Source organism: Panthera leo, chromosome C1, assembly GCF_018350215.1.
Source record: "Panthera leo isolate Ple1 chromosome C1, P.leo_Ple1_pat1.1, whole genome shotgun sequence".
NCBI classification, from domain to species: Eukaryota; Metazoa; Chordata; class Mammalia; order Carnivora; family Felidae; genus Panthera; species Panthera leo.
Window position 1 is genome coordinate 207,549,948 of NC_056686.1, and position 24,429 is coordinate 207,574,376.

The 24,429-nt window shown below is 41.5% G+C and overlaps 1 protein-coding gene across 1 annotated transcript in view; it reads left to right on the forward strand.

Moving 5' to 3' along the window:
• The window catches only part of NYAP2 (neuronal tyrosine-phosphorylated phosphoinositide-3-kinase adaptor 2), a 252,007-nt gene that overhangs the window by 126,184 nt on the left and 101,394 nt on the right, over positions 1-24,429 (forward strand). Inside the window, exon 3 of the mRNA XM_042950330.1 lies at positions 22,115-23,221. Coding sequence (XP_042806264.1) covers positions 22,115-23,221 — 1,107 coding nt within the window. The remainder of the gene's footprint in view (positions 1-22,114; positions 23,222-24,429) is intronic.

Here is a 24,429-nt window from a genome sequence, read left to right on the forward strand (position 1 = left end):
AACGTATAATTCAAATCAGAGTCACCATACCAAAAGAACCTGTAAAGCTTATCCTTTTTTCCCGTTATTCATTTATCATATTTATGTTTTTGGGTAAATACAAAAAAGACTAAGTACAATAGGCCAGGCTGATTGCCAGGACCTATAATTTGCTCAATTATTTTAAGATGAGGTGAAATTACATTGTTAGAAGGGTCTTTATTTTTCTAACAAAGCCACAATTGAGCAAAATGGTGGAATAATATTGCCTAATGCATTAGAGTACTAGATTAAAAGATTCAGGGAAAAATGAACAAGGGTTCTTGGAAATATGACTTCCTTACTTTGGTTTTCCTGCCCTGCCTATACTACTTTGGGTACTGACTGGTTTGATCTCACAATGTGACCCTCCATAGGGGAGTGGTCTGACTGTGGAGGAAACACTGACTTTGTCACATTGACTTTTAAGATATTTTGGTTTATATTAAGAACTAGCAATAGAGGTAAAAAAGTGAGGCTTGAGATTTCTACCCTTGGTGTCATATTCATTTCCTATCATTGATGTAACAACATGCCATAGATGTGGTGGTTAAAACACAAATTTATTTTCTGATAATTCTGTTGATAAGAGTGTCACTGGTCTGAGATCAACATATCGGCAGGGTTGTATTCCTTTCTGAGGCCTGTAAGGAAGAATCCCTTTCTTCGACTTTTCCAGCCTTTATAGACCACATACACTCCTTGGTTTATTACCCCCTTCTTCCATCTCCAATGCCAGAAATAGCTGGTCAGGTCCTCCCATGACATCTCTCTGACCCTGCCTCTATTCTCACCTCCCTTCCTCTGACCACCGCCTGGGGACAGGTCCTCTGTTGTAAAGATTCATGAGATTGGATTAGACTCATCTGGATAATTCAGTCTAATCTCATCATCTCAAAGTCCTTAACCTTAATCACATATGCAAAGTCCCCTTTGCCTTGTAAGGTCAGATATTCATAGGTTCCAGACTTTAGCACATGGGCATCTTGGGGTCTGCCGTGATTCCTCCTACCATAGCTCCTCTTCAAATTTATGACTGAGGGAGCATTTGGGTGGCTCAGTCAGTTAAGTGCTCAACCCTTGATCTTGGCTCAGGTCATGATCTCACCGTTTGTGAGCTCAAGTCCCATATTGGACTCTGCACTGATAGCATGGAGCCTGCTGAGGATTCTCTCTCTCTCTCTCTCTCGCTCTCTCTGCCAATTTCCCACTTGCGTGCACAAGCACATGCCCTCTCTTTCTCTCTCTTTCTATCAAAATAAACACTAAAATCTTTTACATACATACATACATACATACATACATACATAACTGTGACCTCTATGAATGTGGGAAGCCTCTGGAGATAGAGTCATTCCCTAATGAGACTACCCTGATTCTTGGGAATGGGGAAGGAGAACAAAAATGTCATCGTAGCCCTGTGACACCACTCAGCTTCTGACTGAGAACTCAGCTCATCTGGGGGCTGAGTACTGTTTGCAATGTGTTACTGGAATGCCCCAGCCTGTTTGGTTTTTGCAACTGGAACTTGAGTCACTTTTTGAGGATGTTCTATGAGAACCTGGAAGGGTTGTTTTTATTATACTGGGAGGTGGAAGCCTCCTTTCCCCCCTCATTGTTGATGTTTTAGCATCATGTTCTGTCCTTTTGATGGATTCCAAAGTGTTCCTGGGAGGAAACTGTGCTGATAATTCTGATTTTAGCTCCTCTTGCTCTGGGGACTGATTTGGGCCTTGTCTTTGATATTTCACTTCTCTAATCATTACCCTGATTTTTTGAAATATGAGTGTCAGTAGAGAAAAGGCTTGCCAAGTCTGTTACTCATTTATCACTGAGAGGATGCTTTTAAGGAACGTCTTAAATGAAGGCATTGTACAAATGCCAAAAAAAGAAAAGAAAAGAAAAGAGAAAAGAAAAGAAAAGAAAAGAAAAGAAAAGAAAAGAAAAGAAAAGTAAAACCACTATGTCTAGGGATTAGTAAAAACTTCCCATTGTCTGACCTCAATTAGGAAAAGCAGAAATATTTCTAAGGATTGCTTTCAAGATGCCTGAAGTGTCTTACCGGATGTTGGAGTTAACAATCGCCTAAGCTGAAGCTCTTTGCCATTAGTGATCTAGTAACCTCATTTCTTTACTTCTTTTCAGAAACTCCTCATAGATTTATGTAATGCCCTCCCCTCGGTGCCAATGGTTGGATTTAAACCAGCATTTACTGGAAGTGAGAAGTCATTATGTGCAAAATTAATGGAAGGAACTTAAAAATCTCCAAAAAGATACATAAACATAAGATTAAAATGTTTGGACTGGAATGAAATGGGCTTTCTCAGCCATTTTTTTTTTTATTATTACACTTATAAGGAGCCCCTTAAGATTTATTTTTTCCTAATCGCCCTCCTGTGAAAGAGTACCACTGCTATCCTGTGTATCTGTTGATGTGCTGGATATATATCTTTCACTTACAGGAGGACAATAGTTTGCCCCTGATCCAAGAGTCAATTTCCACCCCGTTATGGAAGATATCAACCCACCGGGAAAGCATGCTATAAATTGAAGGGGCATATTTTATCTTCTCTGTGCTTTAAAGTTACTTATTTTAAATGTGAAACTGAATTATGATATGAAACTCATAAAATAAACATACACACAAAAATGATAAAGAACAGCGATTCTCCTGCCAGTCATAGAAAATAAATATATAATATACAATATATAAAAATATAATTTTGTAAATCCTAGCCATCTTTCTATGTCAATAGGCATATTATCACAACACCATTGATATGTTTTCAGAGTACTTCATCATATAGTTATAATGTCTCATAATTCAGGTACAAAACACTTTTCTCTGATATTTATGTTATGATACCTTATCTCCAAGGTAACACCAACATTCCTATTCCTTATTTTGAGAGAAACAACACTGGGACACAGAGCCTTTTATGTATCTTTTCCTACATGACTGAGTATTTCCTTGAGATCCACACCTACAAGTGCAATCTTCCAAATGTACTTTTCAGGGTCCTTTGATCCATGATGCTAAATTGCTCACCAAACCAGCACGATGCCTTTCAAAAAGCCATCATCATAGCAAAATTTGGATAGGATCTGGGTAACCGAGTGATTTCTTTCCTACCAGTAAAATATTGCACTTGCATCTAGATGATTGGGCATGTTTTTAGAGGCTGTCATTGTTCAATTGGACTAGAAACTCTCGGGAGCAAGCAGGAACCAGGAGATTTGTGATGTGTTCCGAATTTGACACGTGTCACTCGGCTTAACAGAACTTATATGGGTTTTTGTGGAAAAGGGGGCGGGAAAAATGGGTATCAGCCAAGTGGCTTTTGGTTTGACTCATTCTCGTTTCCTTTCTTACTTTTTATTTTCTGAAAACCATCTGCACATTCCATTCTAGCCTCTGCATGGATTTGCTGTAGAGGTCTGAGATGGCAGAGAGGCAGGCCGCAAGGAAGCACCTTCCAAACACTGTTCTTATGGCTTCTTGTGAATTTCACAATGCAGCAAATGTTTATTGAGCCATTACTAGATGGCAGGCACTGCTGCAGGCCCGGGGGGGGGATATAGAAGTGTCGGGAAGCAAGTCCGGGCCATCATAGAATAAAGGTTCCCGTCCGGGGAGGCAAACAACAAGCAAGCAGACATAAATAAACATGCAAGGTGATGGCAGTTAGTGATGAATGCTATGAGGGTAAAGGAGAGAGTGGATGGTAGGGAGGAGGAGAGGCAAGGGAATGACTATGTCAGAGAAAAACCCTTGGAGCAGAACTGAAATGAAGTGACGGAGCGAGCCAAGCAGATCCTGGTGGCAGAACATTCCAGACAGAGGGAAGAGTAAGCAAGCAGGCCCTGAGACTGGACCGTGCTTGGCAGTCAGGAACGAGAAGGAGGCTAGAGCAGACTCAGCGAGGAGGAGAGGGAGAGGAAAAGAAATTGGGAAGACAGATAAACAGTTAACGGGTGGCATTATAAGACGCAGTAAGGACCCCACAGCATCTCCAGTTTTGAATCATTGTGTTCAGTCATTCATTCAGCGTGTATCTTAAAGCTCCTGGTATGCCCCAGGGCCCAGAGCCTTGGCTAGACACTGAGTAAAGAAGGAGATGAAGACAGTCCGGGATCTCATGGAGCCAGCACTCTGGGGAGGACACCGGAAGCACAGAGGCCAGGGTTTATCTTCCATAGTACTATCACGGCGGACGTGGAGGCCATTAGCTGGAACACAGCAACAATTCACCTGGATAGCTGCAATCTAAAAATCAGTTTATTTTTAATAAAATGATAGTTTTCTTTCAGCAGCTCACATACATCATTCTATCATGGCGTGCATTATGTTGTTTTGCAATTAAATATCAAATCATCTGCTGACCCCCATGGATGGGGTTCCGGAACTAGGGGCCATATCTTTTCATCTGTTTTCTTCAATCCAGCTGTGTCTGGGGCTGGCTTTCACCAAATTCATGGCAGTGAACATAAGGATGTAACAGAAATAATTTAGTGAAGGTCTGGCTTCCTGTGTTTGGAAAAGTTCAGGACCCCGCTGGACCGTAGGTAAAGGATTACAATGTTTCCGAAAAGCTCACTAGAAACCCAGGAGACAGGGCAGGGCAGGAAGGAGTGGGGGCAGCGATTTGGATTACTGGTGCTTTTCCTACGTGTTTTGTCAGTTGTGAGTCTCACTTGCTGGTAAATAGTTAGAAATTATATGTGTTTTGTTTCCCCTTTAAATGGTAAATGCACCAGGGGAAAGAACAGGTTCTGCTCTGGCTTTGTGTGGGTGTATGACAAATGATACATAAATGAGGGAAACAATTCTTCTCATTGGAATCTGTACAGAGAAATACACAGAAAAATTCGTGAAATCCGGGGCATGTGGCTTCCTGCTCATTCTAAGGGCATTTACCACATGTGTCCAATGTGTCAATTATCTCCCTGACTCAGGAATTTCTGTTATTGTTTCAAGCAGCTTGCTGGCATAGCCCATTGGAAAGCTCTTATGCTCCGGTCTAAGTGCTGTGCACTGGAGGGTGATTGTCACAGGTTTTTAGGACATGGGTTTGATCGCAAAAGATCCTTATCTCCAAGGTAACACCAACATTCCTATTGGCTGAGAACAGTTTGTCTCCCCTGTTTGGGTCTTTGTGCTATTTGAAAAGCATTGTAGGGGCAAATTTGCTTGAGAACGTTCAGAGTCTTGGAAATGAAAGAGGCAGTACTGTTCCCAGTTACCTTCTGTGCTTGTCCTGCATAGCTTGTTCCTGCTGAACAACCGAGGACAGCACCCTAAAACTAGCCCCTGTCAACTTCCTGTCCTGTGCTGTCCCGACTTGTACATTTTCAGCACCGCGCTCTTTTGTAGTTATTTTGTCTCTACCTAAACTACCAGTTCGACATGGATAAACTTGGGCTGCATCTTTTCTCCTATTTTAATTGTGGTGAGCTTTTGATGCTTCTCATACTATGATGTGTTCTTTATACATGGATCAGATAAGACGTCTAATGCTGAGACGAGGTCTTCAGACATGGTCTTCATTGCAAAATATTTCCGATGAAATTAGTAAGGGCTGTTTGGAATGAACGAGCAACATGAAAGCTCACACATTTTTATTCGTAACTTTGCAAAAATTCTAATTTTATTCCAACACAGGCACCGGTCTAGGAGCTGAGGCCTACAAGGTGATGAAGACAAACATGATATTCCTGTCTAGGGAGGAAGAAAGATATTCAACAACCAGTAACATGAATAAACATGCACCTAGAAATGGAGGTACAAAAAAAGAAGAGGTTTTCAGGGGAGATTCTTTGTAGATTGAATTTCTGAAGAAGAGGTCCCTGAGTGAAAATTAAACCAAGATCTAAAAGTTAAGTAAGAGGGGACAAGGGGAGTGAAGGATTCTAGGAAGAATTTGAGGAATTCTATGTATCAGGAGCACATGGCAGGAGAAACTTGAATGGCAGGATCACTTTTTTGGTCTCAATCACTGGAAGAGAAGCCTGTGCCTACTGGGAGTTATCACAAGGAGGAGCACTGTAAGAAGATGTGGAGAAAGATCTGGAAGCCATGACATGGAACACCTTATTTATCCTAATAATTATGAGGAGGTGTTGCCAGGCTTTGAGTAGGAGTGGGAGAGTAGGCTCATGACATGGTCAGAGCTAATTGTGATTATAATAATTACAATTGTATTTATAAAGGATCTGATCAAACATACTGACCATTTTCATTGTCACAAAGCAGGGCATTTCTAGGTATATAGAAGATAGATGGCGTCCCTGGGTGGCTCAGTCAGTTAAGCATCCAACTCTTGATTTTGGCTCAGGTGGTGATCTCATGGTTCATGGGTTAGAGCCCCTCATCAGGCTCTATGCTGACAAGGTGGAGCCTGCTAGGGATTCTGTCTCTCTCTCTCTCTCTGCCTCTCCCCTGCTCTCTCTTTCTCAAAAATAAATAAATAAACTTAAAAAAAAGAAAAGAGATGGATAAACAGATAAATGAACATATACATAAACATGTTAAACATACATGTTTGTACACACACACACACACACACACATATATATATATATACACACACACACACACATACCCACACATGTGCCTGTGTGTGTGTGTGTGTGTGTGTGTACACAGACATAGGTGTTTATGTACATACAAATTCAAATTTGAGTTTGAAAATATACTTTGAGATTTGGTTTAGAGGGTTTCTCTAAATTCCCATTACTATTACTTTTACTATGACTCAAACATCTATGAGTTCAAGTTTATCTTTTGGGTTAAGAGTCCAAGCTGATTTTGAGTTAGATGTTGGAGGTATGACTTGGAAGTACAGAAAGAATCACAGGGAATAATCTGAAAATAATACAGGTTGGGTAAACCGTAATGGCCCTCTCTTTCCTTATATTTTAGGCTCAGAATTCATGTTATCCAGATGACTTTTATTATAACTAAAGCTAGCCTAAATCTAAAAATGAAACCAAATAATAACCTCTGTGGTTCCATTTGAATAATGGAAAGCCTAGAGTCACAAATAGCCCCGTGACTTCATCCAGGGTAAGGAAGGGCTGCAGCATCCTTGGGATGTTGCTTTGTATGGCCCTCCATTGGCCCCATGTCTGAGCTTTCTGTGGATTGAACAGAATTGCCAAATAATATGAGAAAGAAAACAACACAGCTGGTCGGATGCCCCAGGCTCGACAGTGAAGGCTTCTGCTCTCCCATCGTATGGCACTGCTGGTGTTTGCATTGTTTGAACAGAGCCCAAGAACTTAGAACCAGAAAAGACCACTGTCTGCTTCTTTGGTCAGTGAGCTTCTGGCTTGAGTCAAATCACTCTGGGATAGATGGATGGGACCATTGTCTTCATCTTAATTTAAAGAACGGTAAATGGGAATTATATACAAAGCCTACGAAAGAAGAATTATGGGGTCATTAAAGAAAAACTATGCACACGCAAAAAAGGAAATCTTTTCCCCTTCCAACCCCACTCTGTAAGATGAAGGGGCATGCTACACAGGGATAATGGGATATCCATAAAACCCAAAATGGAATCACATGAATATAAGAAAGGCTACATGTTTATTACATGCATTTGGCATAAAACTTTAGGATGTCCTTGAGATGAGCCACCTCAATTTTTGGAAATATTCTCCTTCTCTTTTTTTTAGAATCTAGTCACACTTTTCCTAAATTTGAGAAGCATGGAAAACAACCCCCAAATGTCATTTTGCAAAACCTAAGGGGCATATCTATGGTTCAGAAAAAAAAGAGTGTTTCAATAAGAGGTGTTAATCTGCTGAAGTTTTGGCTTTGCCAGGCATATGCTGTGATTTACATTCTTCATTTTTCCTTTTGTTTTGATTTTAATTGCATTATTAAATTAAAACTTACCGAAAGTGAACTTTCTTTTTTTTTTTTTTCAGCTTAAGCTTCTAAGAAACTAAAAAGGCCAACACTGAAATGGCCATTGTCCCCCAAATTCCAATGCCCACATAATTTTAAAGGAAAGATTACAGCTTTCAAAATAAATTCACTTCTATTAGTGGATATACATAGGCTATAAACCTAATACAGAAGGAAACTGAAATATTGATCTCATAGTTCAGTGAACATAAAATCTATATTTATTTAGGCAATCATTCATTTTACAATTTCCCAGAACTGGTAGGCTCTCTGGCATTGGCACCATTAATTTTTATAGCTCCATGCTAAATAAGTGGGAAGTATGTGTGAAAGCATATGCTCTCATTACATATCTTCCAATGTAGTCAGAGACTCTGATTTTTTAATGAATGCTGATAATAATTGATAGGGATACTGCTTATACGTTTTTTTTGAGACAGAGAGAGAGAGCGAGCGAGCATAAATGGTGGAGGGGGGCCGAGGGAAAGACAGACAGAGAGAGAGAGAGAGAGAGAGAGAGAGAGAGAGAGAATCGTAAGCAGCCTCCATGTCCACTGAGCCTGAAGCGGGGCTCAATCTCGTAACCTTGGGAGCATGACCTGAGCTGAAATCAAGGGTCAGACTCTTAACTGACTGAGCCACCCAGGCGCCCCAATTGCTTATACGTTTTAAGCCGTCCTAGGGCAGTATGCTAACAACTTCTAATATAGTGTCTTTTTAAACCCTCACAATATCCTGTAAATAAGCATCATTATTATATCCATTTAAGAGTTGAGCTCAAGAAGGCTTAAAGAGGCTAGAGTTTAACTCTCCCAATGTTACCCAATGACTAAGTTGGAATTGGAGTTCAGGCGCCCCTGACTCATAGATGAGTTTTGGTGATGTTGAAAACATATTTACCTATATATTTGTAAAACAAATAAGCACCATCATCTCTAAAGGCAAATTATTCTTGGACGGTATGGCAACTTGAGTCATATCACCTGGGTTCAAAGTCGGTTTCTACTGAATTTCTGTATAACTAAGTTTCAATGTCTGTAAAATGAGATTTATAATAGTATCACCATATAGGGATGTTGGGGGAGGATTAAATGAAGTAATCTTTCAAAAGCATATTGCCTGATACAAATAATGCATGTGACATATGGTAGCTATTATTACTACACTTGTTGTTATTATTATCATCATCATTACTACTACTATCTTTCATCATTAGAGGTGTCAGCATACATCAACACAACTTCAGTGAAGCTGAATGAAATGTTTTATGGTTCTCTAATTCCATGCTGCTTCCTTTGTGATCTCAGATACTTACAAAGCTCACAAACATTTCTATCTTTATATCTCAACCAGGACAGATTTACAAAGGATAAGCCCCGGTAGACTGGATCTTTGGAACTGCCGGGATTCAGCTTCTATAGAGTTGACTTGCCCGAGGGAGAGGGGGAATGTTCCAATCGTTAATCGGATTTTCCTCCCAACTTACTTTCCCCTAACATAATATCCTCCTGGGTTGAATCCAACTTAATTGAGTTTCTATGGGGTGCTCACCACTGTGTATTTTCCATGGCTACTTTTTTGTTGTCACATTTTTCTTTTTCCCCTCAAGACTCAGGAAATTAACTTATTTAGTAACTTCTTTTCTCCGCAGGTAGAGATGCTGTAAGAGATAACCGATAGCCACGAACTTGTAAAGATGATGGCTTCAAAATATTGAGGCAAAGAGATAAAAAACCACTATTAAACCAGTGGTTTAATAACACAACTATCCCTAAGTTTTAAATACGTGTACTGTTTTGACAGATCTCCATGAATTATTTGATTTACTACCGGGTGGAGGTGATGGCATGCGTAGATAAAACCACCCAGTGAGTTCTTATTTGGGGAAACCTGTAGAGATGTAGACACATAGCTTTAATTAGTTAGGTTCTTTTCCTAAATGAAACAAATCTTTAAGATAAAGTAGTCCTCAAAACTCTAAGGAGATCAATTTTCACTAAAAAAAAAAAAAAAATGAAAATGGATGGAAGAAGGAAGAAAATCTGAAGGAAAGGATGAGAAAGAAAATTGAAAATTTTGTAACATTATGCATTGGTAGTTTATTGTCCAGTATACAAGTATCTATAGGAATGGTTGATCAAATGCCTATGGGGGGTAAGTCCCTCTGTTAAGTTTGTTAGTTTTTTTTTTAAAAAGATGAGTTGTTTCTGTCTTTGGAAAGCTCATAATCTTTAGGAGAGAGAAGCCAATAACCAGGTGCAAGGTAGGAAGCGAAGGAGGTAACAAGGAAGAAATACGTGAAGCACAAGTAAAAAACAAAAACAAAAACAAAAACAAAAACAAAGACAAAAAACACCAAAAAACAGAAAACAAAAAACAAATCAAAAAAAAAAAAAACTAAGAGGAAAGAAAGGAAGTATTGACGCTTGAATTAGGGCTTGAAGGATGGGAGGATTTGTGTTTCAGGGAGATAGTGGGAGAGGAGCAGAGGAGAGTGTCGGGGCGGCGTCTGAACACATACACATCTGAGAACTGTGGGCAATAGTGGACGTTTTCTTTGGCCACAGTGCAGAGTATGTGAAGAAGGCCAAAAAAAGCAAGGATGGCCATTATGTTTGGTTCTCATGGGAGGTCTGGTGTGCTACGAAGTGAAAGCATACTTGTGGCCTCGGTGGGAGTCGTTCTCTTGCTACTACGGAAAGATCCTGCTACATGCAAGATGGTTAACCCGTAAGGGGGTTTCTAGGCACTTTTGTTTCCTATTTCCCACATCTGTGACCCTGTTTCAAATGGCCTTGCTATATTAAGTTTTGAATCCACGAAGAAAGTTTTTGTTTTTTTTTTTCAGGGAATGACTGCTATAACCTCCAAATTCATGGTCTAAGATAGTGTTTACAAAGTCATGAGACCTTATGTGTCTCTACTTTACATTGCAGGATCTAACTTGTGAATTTGGTCTACCCCTCTGACCTTTCCTTAACATAAGGCAATGGAAAAAGGACTGTCTTAATCCCTCAGCTAATTTTTATGTTCTTCTGTTCTTCCTTTTTGGCAGGGAAAAATATTTAACCTGCCTCAGTTTCTATACATGGGCATGGTGGAATATTCCTCCTTTAATCGATCCTTCCTTCCATCACCCGTATGTTCATCTGTTTTGTCACTATTATTATTCTCCACACGCATCATCATCTTCCTGCCTCATAATTCAAATAATGCTTAAGAAATGGCAAAACCGAGGGTTGTTCATGGCTCTTTAGAGCCACTGGAGAATACCAGAAATCCTGAATGCTGACTAAGAATGTCAAAAGTCTACTGTTCCCTGATTAGTGAGGAGATATTTACTAAGAACGTCTGATGTTCCAGTCAGATGATTTAACAAAGATCATGACAAATGGGGACCCACCTCCATCTCTCATGGAGATTGACTCAAGCGCGAGAGAGGAAAATACATACACAAGCTTGGAAGCTTACATAAACCAGTTGAGAAATAAACAAGAGAAATATCTAATGTGATGTGTGCTGATTGAGTGGTCATGAAGATTTCTCTGAAGACATGACTTCATGCTGAGATCTGAATGCCACAGGAAGCCAGACATGTATAGTTTGTGGATGTCAAACAAAAACCAGAGCTGAACAGTAGTTAAAGTGGCAAATATAAATTTTATTTAGGCCTATAATGAGAGGGGAAAAGAGACCTCATACAGAAGTTCCTTTCCATCCAAACACAGCATGGGCAAGTGGGAGTTTATAGCCAAAGAGCAAGGTAGGGTTTGGTGGATGGAAAATTATAACAAAAGACATCAGGGGTAAAGGGGTTTCTGGTTGAATGGACTTAATAAGATTTTTGCTGAAGACAGGCTGGGGTGATCAGATATTCCCTGGGGGGTGGCAGAGAATGAAGAACCCAATCAGATATCGAAGATGATCAGATATTGAGGGTGGGGGGGTTGGGATTAAAATGATTTTAGCAGGGTTATGTAAAATTGGATTTTATAAGGAAGTGCACAGGTAAGCCTAGAGAAAGGTTCAGGAACCTGACTACTGTTTGGTCACACAAGAAATTTTGTCAGCTATGAAACCTGCTAATCATCCCCAGCTGGGATGATCCCTGCAGAACAGTCCTTCTCCCTGATGGATGCATTGCCTCCAGTTCTTTTTTAATTTTTTTTCTAGATTTGTGTAAAGTATGGAATGTCAGGTGGAATCTGAAAGACTGCAGTTGTGAAGCCAAGGAAGTGCCCATAGCTCTGCACCATTTCTGTTCTTTACAAGTGGGCTGTGTCTAAAAGGCATCCAAGGACTGGAGCAAGAGAACAGTGATTAGGAAAAAAGATACCGCCCAGGGGTGGAAATATCAACTATACGGTTGGGATAAGTATTGTGAACACAGGGTTGCGTCTCCTTGGAAATGCTGGCTGCCTTCCTGGACAGATTCCCATGAAATGGTGATACTGTGGTGAATGTTTTCTGGTGCAGTACTGGCCTTCAATCTATAATCTCAGAAACCCCACCATCTAGAATACCCAAGATGTCATAGTAACCAAGCTCAAAAGAGATGGGTATGTGTCGCAGTCTGTTTGGGCTGTTGTATAAAATACCATAGATGGAGTAGCTTATAAACAACAGAAATGCACTTTCACAGTTTTGGAGGCTGGAAGTGCAAGATCAAGGGGCCAGCATGGTCATGTTCTGGTCGGGTTCCAGGTCTCCACATGGTAGAAGAGGCTGGGGGGTTTGTGGGGTCTCTTTCATAAGAGAATTAATGCCATTCACAAGGGCTCCACACTGGTGAGCTCATCCTCTCCCAAGACCCTACTTTCTAACACCATAACACTGGGTGTTAAGATCCCAACATGTGAATTTGGAGTGGTTGGGGGGGGCGGGGAGGAGGGCAAACATTCTGACCATAGCAGTGCATGAAACTTGTTTTTAATGAGAAACAGATGCATAGTATTTCGGAACTCAAAATTCTTACAAAGTTTCTTGACAAGTCTGAAGCTAGGAAAAGAAAGACTCATGAGAATCACATATATAGTGGCTTTAGGTTCTACGAGCATGCTGAGTCCAACCCCACAACAGAGATATAATGGAGGACCAGATACCCAGGGCACTGCTGTGGGGTGCCGCCATGTTTTCCTTTCTAAGCTTCCTGGTTTTATATTCCCTGTGGGTGGCAAGATCCCCTCTGGTTGTTCTTCCTTTAATATATTAATGCCTTCATTCTGATTTCAATCCAGTCTTTTTCACCAGAAAATTTGTAATCTCTTTTTATATCTCTTCTTTGAATCATCCTGTGGTGATTTTGTAATACTCAGAATGCAATCTTACTTCCTTAATTTTTTCTATTCTGGAAAGATGCTTTCTGTTTCCTCAGGGTGCACACTGTACTCTAGTTCTATGAAAATAACAATAGCATTTTCTATGAGATATCTACACCAACAGGAAATTAATTCTGGGATTTCTTTCAGTTATCTATTGCCATGCAATAAACCAACCCAAAATGCTATGGCTTAAAAAACAGCAACAGTTTATTACTTCCTGTTATTCTGTGAGTTGACTTGGCTTCTTTGAGTGATTCTTCTACCCTATATAACATTGGTTGGGGTCTTTCATTTGGCTGCATTCATCTGGTATTTGGGATGGGTTGGAAGGTCCAAGAACATTTCACTCACATGTCTGGGCTTCCTTCCCCTCCACGTGGCCCCCTCACATCACCGGGTTGACTTTCTTCGTAGCGTGTTAGTCTGAGAGTTCTTACATGGGAGTTGGCTTTTAAGATAGAGGAAGTGAAAACTGTCAGTCTTCCTAAGTCGAAGATTCAGAATATCACTTCTGCCACATTCCAGGGGTCAAGGTAAGTCACAAGGCCAGCCCTGATTTGAAAAGGGTTTGACAGACTCCAACCATTAATAGGTAGAAAGCACACAAAGTGGGAAGGAATTGAAGGTAGCTATCTATGAAGACTGTCTACCACAATTTGCCTTTCAGCTACGATATTCCCAGTAGGAAAAATATTCTCACCCTCTTGCCCAAACATTTCCTTACATGACAACAGCAGCTTGAAATCTCGGATTTCATGATTTCAGTCATGCCCCTGTGCCATGAGGCTCTTTGAGTGCATTTCCTCATATGCAAAGGTCTTTAAGCTAAAAGTGCAATTTATCTGTCTTGCAAAACCTGACAGAGACTGGCAGCTCAGGAGCAGGAAAACTGCAATGCTGTTCAAAAAAGGGGGGGCTGGAGGTTGGAAGGGCACATAGAAGTCACTGGCTCATAGTGATTCTGAAGTCCAGTTCCACAACTTGCACCCGGTTGCCCCTAATCTGATGGCAGAAAATATGTAACGATTAGGTCCCTGCTTTCTCTGGTTTTGGTTCTCTGTGGCTCTTTGTCTTACTCTCTGAGTCCTCATTCTGTCTTCCAAGTCATCTTTTCCTGTCCAGAAGAAGTGACCTGTCCCTCAAGAGACTTCTCAGCTCTCTTCCTGCCCTGAAAGTTTGGGGGCCCAAAGACTTTTTTTTTTTTAATTTAAATTTGAACAGCGTCCTTTTAGTAAAAGTTAACGAAGTGCCTTTACAGTGTTTGTGGTCTTCGTAAGAATCAAGTTATAGGCTATTCCATTAGACAAAAGACAAACACCAATTGTTTTGAGACAGACCTGTCTTCTCAGGGTTGTGGTCAGAGCGTTGTGGAGCAACACTTGTAAGATTCTTAAAAGATTATTTCAGTTCTCTACCTTAATCTTTCAGAGATTTCAGTAAGGGGTCTTATTTGTAGATTTCAGTAAGGGGTCCAAATTAAGGGTCCACCCTTAATATGATTTTTACCTCAAGACCACCTTTTACTGGAAGAGCTCTGGATTGACCTTTGCCCTGACGGCCATTTTTCACTTTGAAAACCCTTTGCTGATCTGACAAGTCTTCGTGGCAAGTCCTGCGTGCAATGATTTCCTTTCATTTTGCTTGAGAATGGAACACTTCCTTCCTTTGTCTCTTTCTTTCTCACACAGCCCTCTACCATACAAGGCCAAACAAGCCAGCTGACATTTCCACATCCTTCCACAATTCTCCTTACTCAGGCTCACCCATTCATTAGGTACACTTTATATTTTCTACATCACCACAGGCAACCGTCTTGCCAACTTTCCACCAACCTATAACACCGTGTTCATTTATTATGGCCTCTAATAGCAATTTTCTAACCAAATTTTTAGTCTTCCAATGGCTTCCTCACTGTCCTTCAGGCCTCTGTCACCATCCCAAGGCCAATGGATAAGTTTTAGATTTTCAGTTAAGGCAGCTCCATACTTCTGGTACCAGTTTCAGATATATGCATACATATATCTCCCCAAATTTAGAGACATAAAAGTAATGATCATATTTGCTTATAATTCTGTGGGTTGGGAATTCAGTGGGGTGCAGTGAGGATGAATTGTCACTGATTCAAAGTGTCTGCTCTCTCACCTCAGATGGTTCAGATAGCACGACGGTCACCAGAACTGCTTGACTGGGGTCATATGGCCAGGATTTCATTTTCATTATTGATTGTTTTTCTTAGTTCTTTTCCCCTAGGCTGGCTTGGGCTTCTTCACCGCATGGTCATCTCAGAGTAGTTAGACTTCCTTCATGGTGTCTGACTTCCTTTGGAGGAAAGTGAAAACTGCCATATTCAACGGGAGAAAAGTACCTCACAAGGGACAAAAAAGTATGCACAGTTACTAGAAAGGAGAGAGTTGATGGAGCCCTCCCTGAAGGCCATCAAGCAGCGATTGTCTGCTTTAGGACTGTTCAAACATCCCTTATCATAACTTATGAAAGATATGTGAGTCCTAGGAAATATCTATATACTTAAATATTGTTTCAACCAATAACCTCTACTCTTATCACGAGATGTACTCATATTTTCTAATCTGATTTAATTCATTTCTTTTAAAATATTGGTGACAAACTCCGGTTTTATTTTATAATTACTGCGTTGAGATGAGTAATTAAAAAAAAAACAACAGTGGTTCTGATTAAAGTCTCTTATTATCTATGACAAAAGTGAGTCCATATAATAACGCACTTCAAAGTAATTTGCCCAAAGTTATGCAGCCTAACTGAAGCAAAGAAGTGATTAGAATCATGTCTTCTAGCTTAAGCCAAGACACTAAATCCCATTCAACTTGAAAACCATGCTTTGGACCAGTTCCATGTCTTACATCGTTTGTCTCCATCCAAACGTTGATCCGAGTTCTCTGTTTTCCAGAAGAGTAAGTCCTACGACTCCAATTCCGATCCTTTTTGCACATTAATCATACTTTCCTGGTCTTACAGTAAACAGATCAAGGGCACTTGCAACTCTCATTCCTTTATAAACAGCACCTTAATTTAAAATGAATGAATGAATGAATGAATAAATAAATAAATAAATAAATAAATAAATAAAGTAAAAAGGACCAATTTGGTGGATGGTATTGTAAAGCTTGTGACTGTGGAAATAAAAATATCCCTCAAACCCTTGGAATTGTGAGTTGTGAAAAGAGAGTTATTGTGAGCACAGTTCTGCCGAAAGTGGGAAATGTGTCTCTCACCTTCCAGAATCAGCCAGTTTCAGGATCGCACAGTGTGGACACTACTTCTCATCACTGGACTCTCTTTTCCCAATTGAATTGCCTGTGTAATAGATCTCTATAACTGGAGGTACAGAGTTGAGGTGCTACCATTATGGCGTAGGCTGGGGAGAACTTTTATTTTATTTTTTTTATGCTTTTATTTTTATTTCTGAGGAGACCTTTTAAAATGATATTCTATGCCAAATACCAAATAACAAATTACAGAACTATCCACCCCTGTTGTTTTCTTTTGTTTGAAAATGTATATGAGATTGAGGTGCCTTGGTGGCTCATTTGGTTAAGTGTCCAACTCTGGGTTTCGGCTCTGGTCTTGATCTCACAGTTCTTGAGTTCGAGCCCTGCATCGGGCTCTGCATCAACAGTGCAGAGCCTGCTTGGAATTCTCTCTCTCTCTCTCTCTGCCCCTCCCCTGCTCTCTCTGTCTCTGTCTCTCTCAAAATAAATAAATAAATAGTATATAAGATTGAACTGAAATGATGAGATTTCGTTTTTTTTAAGTCGTTGGTAAGGAATTTTTGTCTCTTCTTCAGTAATGTACAGCCCTTGGGCTGCATAATTTCTAAGAGCCCCCTTCAAATTCTGAGATTCTGTGGCCAGTCGGGGAAATACTGACATGACCTGTGTTGTGTCTTCTTGGGACAGGAACATCCACAGATACTAAAGCATGGTTTTACATTATATTTTTTTAATAAGGGAAAATTATTTCAGAAGGATAGGTTGACAAAGGACACGGTGAATTTCCAAAATTAACTGTGAAAGACGGATCATCTGGGCATGACTGAAAGCCGTGCATAACCTTTGTGCTCCGATATTTCATTTCAAAAATGTCACTTTCTGCTTATTCAATGCTACTGTCATTATACTATTTTAAGCATTAAAATTTGTGTTCTGGAGCTGAACAGGAATTATTGCCTCTATCTTTGGGTTTATTAGAAATAATTTAAAATTCATTCAATAGCAATAAAACTCACCTTTTTTATTATGGTTGAATTTGGTTTAATGTGGAAATTTGCAAGCAATTTTCATTGTCTTTTATTAGCAGTGTTTCAGCATCTATGTATCTAGATCAAGACTGTTTTGAAGTATTCTCTAAGGAAATGACTTTTTAAACACGATTTTTTTTTCTTTAATTTTTAATGGCCTAGAGTGAGGTTAAGGTAGAATAAATTATGTGACAATGTTGTTTAAAATTTCAGACTTTGCCTTATATGGGCAAACTTTAAAAAAAGCGTATATGACAGTTAAAACAAATTTTTATTTCTCCATGAATTATTTACTCAATTGCAAGGGGGATATGGAATGGGAAGCAACTACTGCTTGGGGAAAAAAAAAAAAAAGTCTCCAGCTATCAAAGGAGTGAATCTGTTTATTCATCCCTGTCATCTGAAATTTACTTAACACTTTATTATCTAAATAAACCTCAATACGCTCATTTCAAATTTGGATCAATACAAAGAAAGAGGACCAGGAAACACAATGTGCTTGCATTATATGAATCTGCCTGCATTAGGCTCTTTTTATCACACAGGGTAACGCAGAGGCATAAGGTTGCCCAGATAATGAAGTATTCCTTGGGCAAGGCCAGCTGGGGAATTACTTGAGCTGGTGGGCAGTAGAACAATGTGGAACAGGACAGAATGTGCCGAAGCAAACCACAACAACCAAAAAGCATCCAGAAAATGGGTTGGGATCAGAAGCACGTGCCCTGGCAAAAATTAGAGATCGGCGAGTCAGACTGAGAAAAGCAACCAGAATTACAGGCTGTGGGTACCAGGATGGATAGCTGGGAGGAATATTTCTGTATTTAGGTGTAATTGCTCTTTGTGACATGACTCCAGGGGTTAAGAGGATACAGGGCAGAGGCAGGTGAAACGTACTTTTAAAAAGGCTGGGAGAGAGTTGTATTAATTTTGAAAATAACAAAGCTATTTCAAGTATTTTAGTGCCAGAAGATGGAATTAAAGTGAGTGCTTAACATTCAACTGTACAGGGTCTTTATGCCTAATGAATACACTATTGTCTAAGTCATTTTGGGTTTCCATAACAAAATACCATAGACCAGCTTAAACAATAGCTTAAACAATAGACATTTATTTCCTCTCGTTTCTTGAGGCCAGAGGTCCAAGATCAACGTGCTAGGATAGCTAGTTGGTTTCTGGTGAAAACTCTTCCTGACTTGTAGATGGCTGCCTTCTCACTACATACTCACATGGTGGACCCCTCCCCCCCGCCCCACCCCACCCCCCCTCCCCCGGCCATGAGGGCCCAATCCTCATGATCTCATCCAAACCCAATTATCTCCCAAAGGCACCATCTCAAAATACCATTAGATTGGGGGTTAGTGCCTCAACACGTTACTGTGGGAGGGATGCAATTCAGTCCATAGTAAAAGTGAATTTTGATTATCTAAGAGTCACCGTAAGAGTCACATATTAGATTTTATTCCCCTGGTAAGACAATATCTGTGTTTAGTTTGGCACCGAAGTGGTCTCACAGTACAAATGGATTGCCTATATTCCTTCCTAATGAATAGTTGCTCTACTTTAATTCTATGCTGTGTTCTCAAACAAAACCTTTTCTTTCTTCAATCATTTCATAGATATGAAGTATTTTTACTTATTTTTTTTTTCTCTTCCTTTTGGCACGCAGAATGAGTGTCATCTCACATTTTGAGTATAACCCAAGCATTGGTCGTGCCCATTCCAAAGGCCATCTTCTAATCTATGTGGAAAGAAGGACGTTGGTTCTAAGGTTGTTCGTGAGGCTACTGCCTCCCTAAGTATCAAGTCATTACCAACCCTACCACTGACCCCTCCCTGCCTGGGAATCCTGGGTTATAGTCTTCCCTTAGTGTAGTCTGCTTCCTAGTCTTGGGCTCAGATGCTTGAATTCTGCCTGTCCTGTTATTTCTTTCCATACAACTACCCAAGTCTAGGCGGGGATATCAGACTTTATGAAAGGTTAAAGAAAACAAAAGCAGATTATAATTTAGAAGGTATAAAAAGGCTAATCTTATTCTACATGTGACCACTCCCATATAATGAATTATCATCTCATGGACACATTAATTCCTAGCTTTAGGTTTACCCTCCATTCACAGAGCACCTCGCCAATCAGACTTCTCTCCTCTAAGGTTTCCCCTTTAGCCCAACCCATTCAATCTCTAGAACCCAATAATCAGTGGCAAATATTTTCCCAGAGTGTGAGTTACTTAGCCTAAATAAGACTCTGAGGTGGAAGAAGGCAGGAAACAAGCTTCAGAAGAATAGTCTGGATAGGCTTTTGTTTCTCTGCGTATTAACTCCCTGGCCCTCAAGTACTAAGTCAACTTTATTCAATTATGTATAATTTTACTTTATGCATCGGGCTCACATTTTTATATATCATCTGATGGGTTTTTTAATTCATGAAAATTAACATACACAGTAGTCTTTAAAACCAGTAAACTTTAAGACCAGTGAGAGATACAGAGAGGAGCTACTGGTCCACTTTGAGTCCCTCCTAAAGAATTCTCTAGGTATTTTTCACCCAATTGTGTCTCTCGGCTTTTCCCTTTTGGCATTCACAGACTCTATTGCTATAACCCCCTGGAAATCAGCATCTAGTTTTTCCCGATATGAGTTAAAGGAGAAGCCCAGATACATTAAGAAACTTCCCTTCAAAGAGGTGTTTGATTGTAGTGAGTAAAAACTCACTCATTAGGGGCACAGATGAGTAGAATATTTGAAAGAATGACCCAGAAAAGTGACAGACATAACCACTTCTAGAATGTTTGATGAGCTTCCTCCCTCTGAAGCCATGTTTGATGTGCAGAGCAGCCTGCTAACTAATCTTTAAGCGCTCGCTTCTCCTTTAGTAAGCTTTAGAAAAACTCCTGTGTCATAGTATGCTAATGGAAAAAAGCAAAATGATCTCAGGTGTTTCCTGATTTGTGCCTTGAGACCCCCCGCCCCCGCCCTTAAGGCTGCAAATTGTCGGGAAGCCTGTTATTTTCTCAATCGTTTTACACCTATAAGCTATACTGTCACCTTACATTATATGCTACTATTTACCGCAAGTAACTGCATTCCACCACACCGCATAATAATGATAATCATTGTAATCATATATCAACACAATGAGCTAATGAGATAATAACAAGATGCCAGTACCTTCCCTGCATGCTAAATAATTGATTTCAGTCACAGACAAGTTGCCAGCCTGTTCCACCCCACTGTATAGTGTCAGAGTTTACGTTTCACTACAAGGGGTGCCCGCAGTAGGCTGTTGAATGCACTAGTACGTATATCTGTTGTGAGTTTCCAAAAGTTATTCTTGAAGCTTACACAGCATTCTCTGGTTTATTTCCTTGTAAGGCGCTCGAGGGGGTTCTGATGTCTCAGTGCAACATACCTAATAAATTCATTCCAAGATAGCATTTGGGATATCAAAAGAGATCTCATGAACAAAAACAGACAAATACACCCTAATCAACAATACCTGGAGATTCAGAGATTAACTTGTCTAGCCTCATAAGATTTTCACATCAATTTCCCTTGAAATATCAGACCCATCTGTATAGAAGTTATTTATCTGAACCAAGGCAGAGATTAAGTCTAGCAGGCTAGGACATTTGTATCCTAAATGAAAGCGAGATGCGATCATGTGCAATAGCCACAACATTAAAAGGGCTCAAATCCCATGGTATTTTTGTGACCATTTGTGCTCAAAGAAACTTGATTTTGTCCTCCTGAGTTTCTCACTTATTCTTGGAGGTTAATCTTTATGAAGTTTATGATCGTTTTTATGGAACATGTTTCATCGGAAGGTTTCTCTTTAGAAATTCTAAGGCAGAGGGACGAATTGCCCTGGTTAATGCATTTGTCAGTGTCGGATTATTAATATTAGTTTGAAGACAAATATTAGTACTGTTTTATCAGGTTTTCCTACGTATGGAAAGTGCTTGACTTTTTTTGAGTTTTAGTCTAAGCCTCAAACTAGAAATGAAGGAGATTACCACCTCCCACGCTGATCAAAAATTCATAGCAGTAGGGACGCCTGGGTGGCTTAGTCAGTTATGCTTATGATTTAGGCTCAGGTCATAATCTCGAGGTCCTTGAGTTTGAGCCCCACAAGGGGCTCTGCTGACAGCTGAGAGCCTGGAGCCTGCTTTGGATTCTGTGTCTCCCTCTCTCTCTCTCTCTCTCCCTGTCCCCAGCTCCCACACTGTCTGTCTCAAATACAAATAAACATTAATTAAAAAAAAAAGTGGGGGGGCGCCTGGATGGCTCAGTCGGTTAAGCATCTGACTTCAGCTCAGGTCATGATCTCACAGCTTTTGAGTTCGAGCCCCATGTCTGGCTCTGTGTTGACAGCTCAGAGCCTGGAGCCTGCTTCGGATTCTGTGTCTCCCTCTCTCTCTGCCCCTCCCCCGTTCATGCTCTGTCTCTCTCTGTCTCAAAAATAAATAAAAACTTAAAAAATAAAGTTCCTAGCAGCCAACCCGAGTACAAGTCATTTTCGAAGGCTTTCCTATTGTACTAATCTATTTTACCTTTTTTTTTTTTTTTTAATTTTCTCTTTTGCAGTGTCCACCAAACCGAGACCCCACAGTGATGAATATTCCAAGAAGATCCCTCCTCCCAAACCCAAACGCAACCCGAACACTCAGCTGAGCACCTCTTTCGATGAAACGTACATCAAGAAGCACGGGCCGCGGAGGACGTCGCTCCCGCGCGACCCCTCCCTGTCCCATGTCAGCAGCCCTGCGGGCGACCCCGAGGAGGAGGAGCCCGTGTACATCGAGATGGTGGGCAACATCCTCAGAGACTTCAGGAAGGAGGACGACGACCAGAGCGAGGCCGTCTACGAGGAGATGAAATACCCCATCTTCGACGACTTGGGCCAAGATTCCAAATGTGACCTTGACCATCACAGTTGCTCTTCGCAGTGTGCTACTCCCACGGTGCCTGACTCGGACTTCGCCAAGTCCTCCGTGCCATGTACTCCAAAGGGTTTGCTCTGTGACATCCCCCCGCCCTTCCCCAACCTGCTCTCCCACAGACCCCCGCTGCTGGTGTTCCCCCCCGCGCCCGTGCAGTGCTCCCCCAATTCCGACGAGTCTCCGCTCACCCCGCTAGAGGTCACCAAGCTGCCCGTGCTGGAAAACGTGTCTTACATGAAGCAGCAGCCGGGCGCGTCGCCGTCCGCACTGCCCTCCCACGCCTCCGGCCATCCCAAGCTGGACAAAGAGCAGGCGGCGGCCCTGGGCCCGGGCCCCGCGGCCTCCGCGGCCACCGCGCTGTCCTCGTCCCCGCCCCCGCCGTCCACGCTGTACCGGACGCAGTCCCCGCACGGCTACCCGAAGAGCCACTCGGCCTCGCCGTCGCCGGTCAGCATGGGGCGGTCCCTGACCCCGCTCAGCCTCAAGCGGCCGCCGCCCTACGACGCGGTGCACCCGGGCAGCCTGTCCAGGGGCTCCCCGGCGGGGCCGCATCCGAGCGCCAGGCCCATGTCGCAGGACGGGGCCAAGATGGTCAACGCGGCGGTGAACACCTACGGCCCCGCGCCGGGCGCCTCCCGCTCCAGGACCCCCACGAGCCCCTTGGAAGAACTGACCAGCCTCTTCACCTCCGGGCGGAGCCTGCTGCGCAAGTCGTCGTCGAGCGGCCGCAGGTCGAAGGACCCCGCAGAGAGTAAGTGTGCAGAGTCCACGTTCCCTTAGAAGTAAGGCGAAGCCCCGGGGGTGCAGGTGAAGCCCCGAGGGCAGGGCCTTGGGTCCTTCCAGTTGAAATTCCAAAGTGGGGGGCGCGCCTGGGTGGCCCAGTCGGTTCCCACGGCTGACTCTGGCTCAGGTCGTGACCTCAGGGTTCATGTGGAGTTCAGCCCCTCCTGGGGCTCCTCCTCAAGCTCAGAGCCCGGTGCCCGCTTCAGATTGTGTCTCCTTTTCTCCCTGCCCCTCCCCTGCTTTGCACCCTGTCTCTGCTGCTCTCAAAAAAAAAAACAAAAAAACAAAAAAACAAAAAAAAACCCACAAAAACATTATGAAAAAAAAAAGAGAGAGAGAGAGAGAGAAATTTCAAAGTGGGTTATTTAACTTCTGCCGTGCTGAAGGACACAGGGCGTTCTGGAAGCACTCCAAGGGACAGCGGGCCTAAGAAAGAGATGTTATGAAAAAGAAGAATGACTTTTTGCGGGACAAAGTGTAAATTCTAAACGGTCACAGTGGCTCTGGGAAAGTCGAACAAAGTAAACAGGTCACTATGGAATTTTGGGGTAAATGTGTTGATTTTTTGAGAAAAAGGTAGACATTCAAACATATTGATAAATGTTAACATGTATCTTTCTGTTTACATTAAAAAACCCACTTGAGCAAATGCTAGTCCCATGCTTTTGCTGGAAGCATAGAAATTAGAATGGAACTTAGTATTTCTCTTAATGCAATGAACGATTCTCCTTGCACACTTCATGTTGTGATATTCTTACATTCACCCTAAACTGGAAAAGGCTCAGTGCTTCCCTTTTAACAACTCTGGTAATTAGAATCTTAAGCCTATGTTACTCTTCCTAGAGACGCTGATATATAAATTACAGAAAGACCACTAAGTGGTGAATGGGTGGCCACTGAACTCCGAAGATGGGGAAATGTCTCCATATGAATGACTAATCCTTTTGTGAGCCCCAAATCACTTCATAAGTTTACAGTAAAGTCCAAACAAATCCCAGTTTTCTCAGTGTCCGTTTCATGAAATTACACTGCTTTCCCTGGCTTAAAAAATGCCTTAGGTACCTAAACTGGTAATTAATCATTTTCATCTCAGATCATCCCAATGCAGGATTTTATATATCCTCTCCCACAGTCACACTGAGTTCCTTCCTTAAAGGAAAAACAAAAAATCAATAC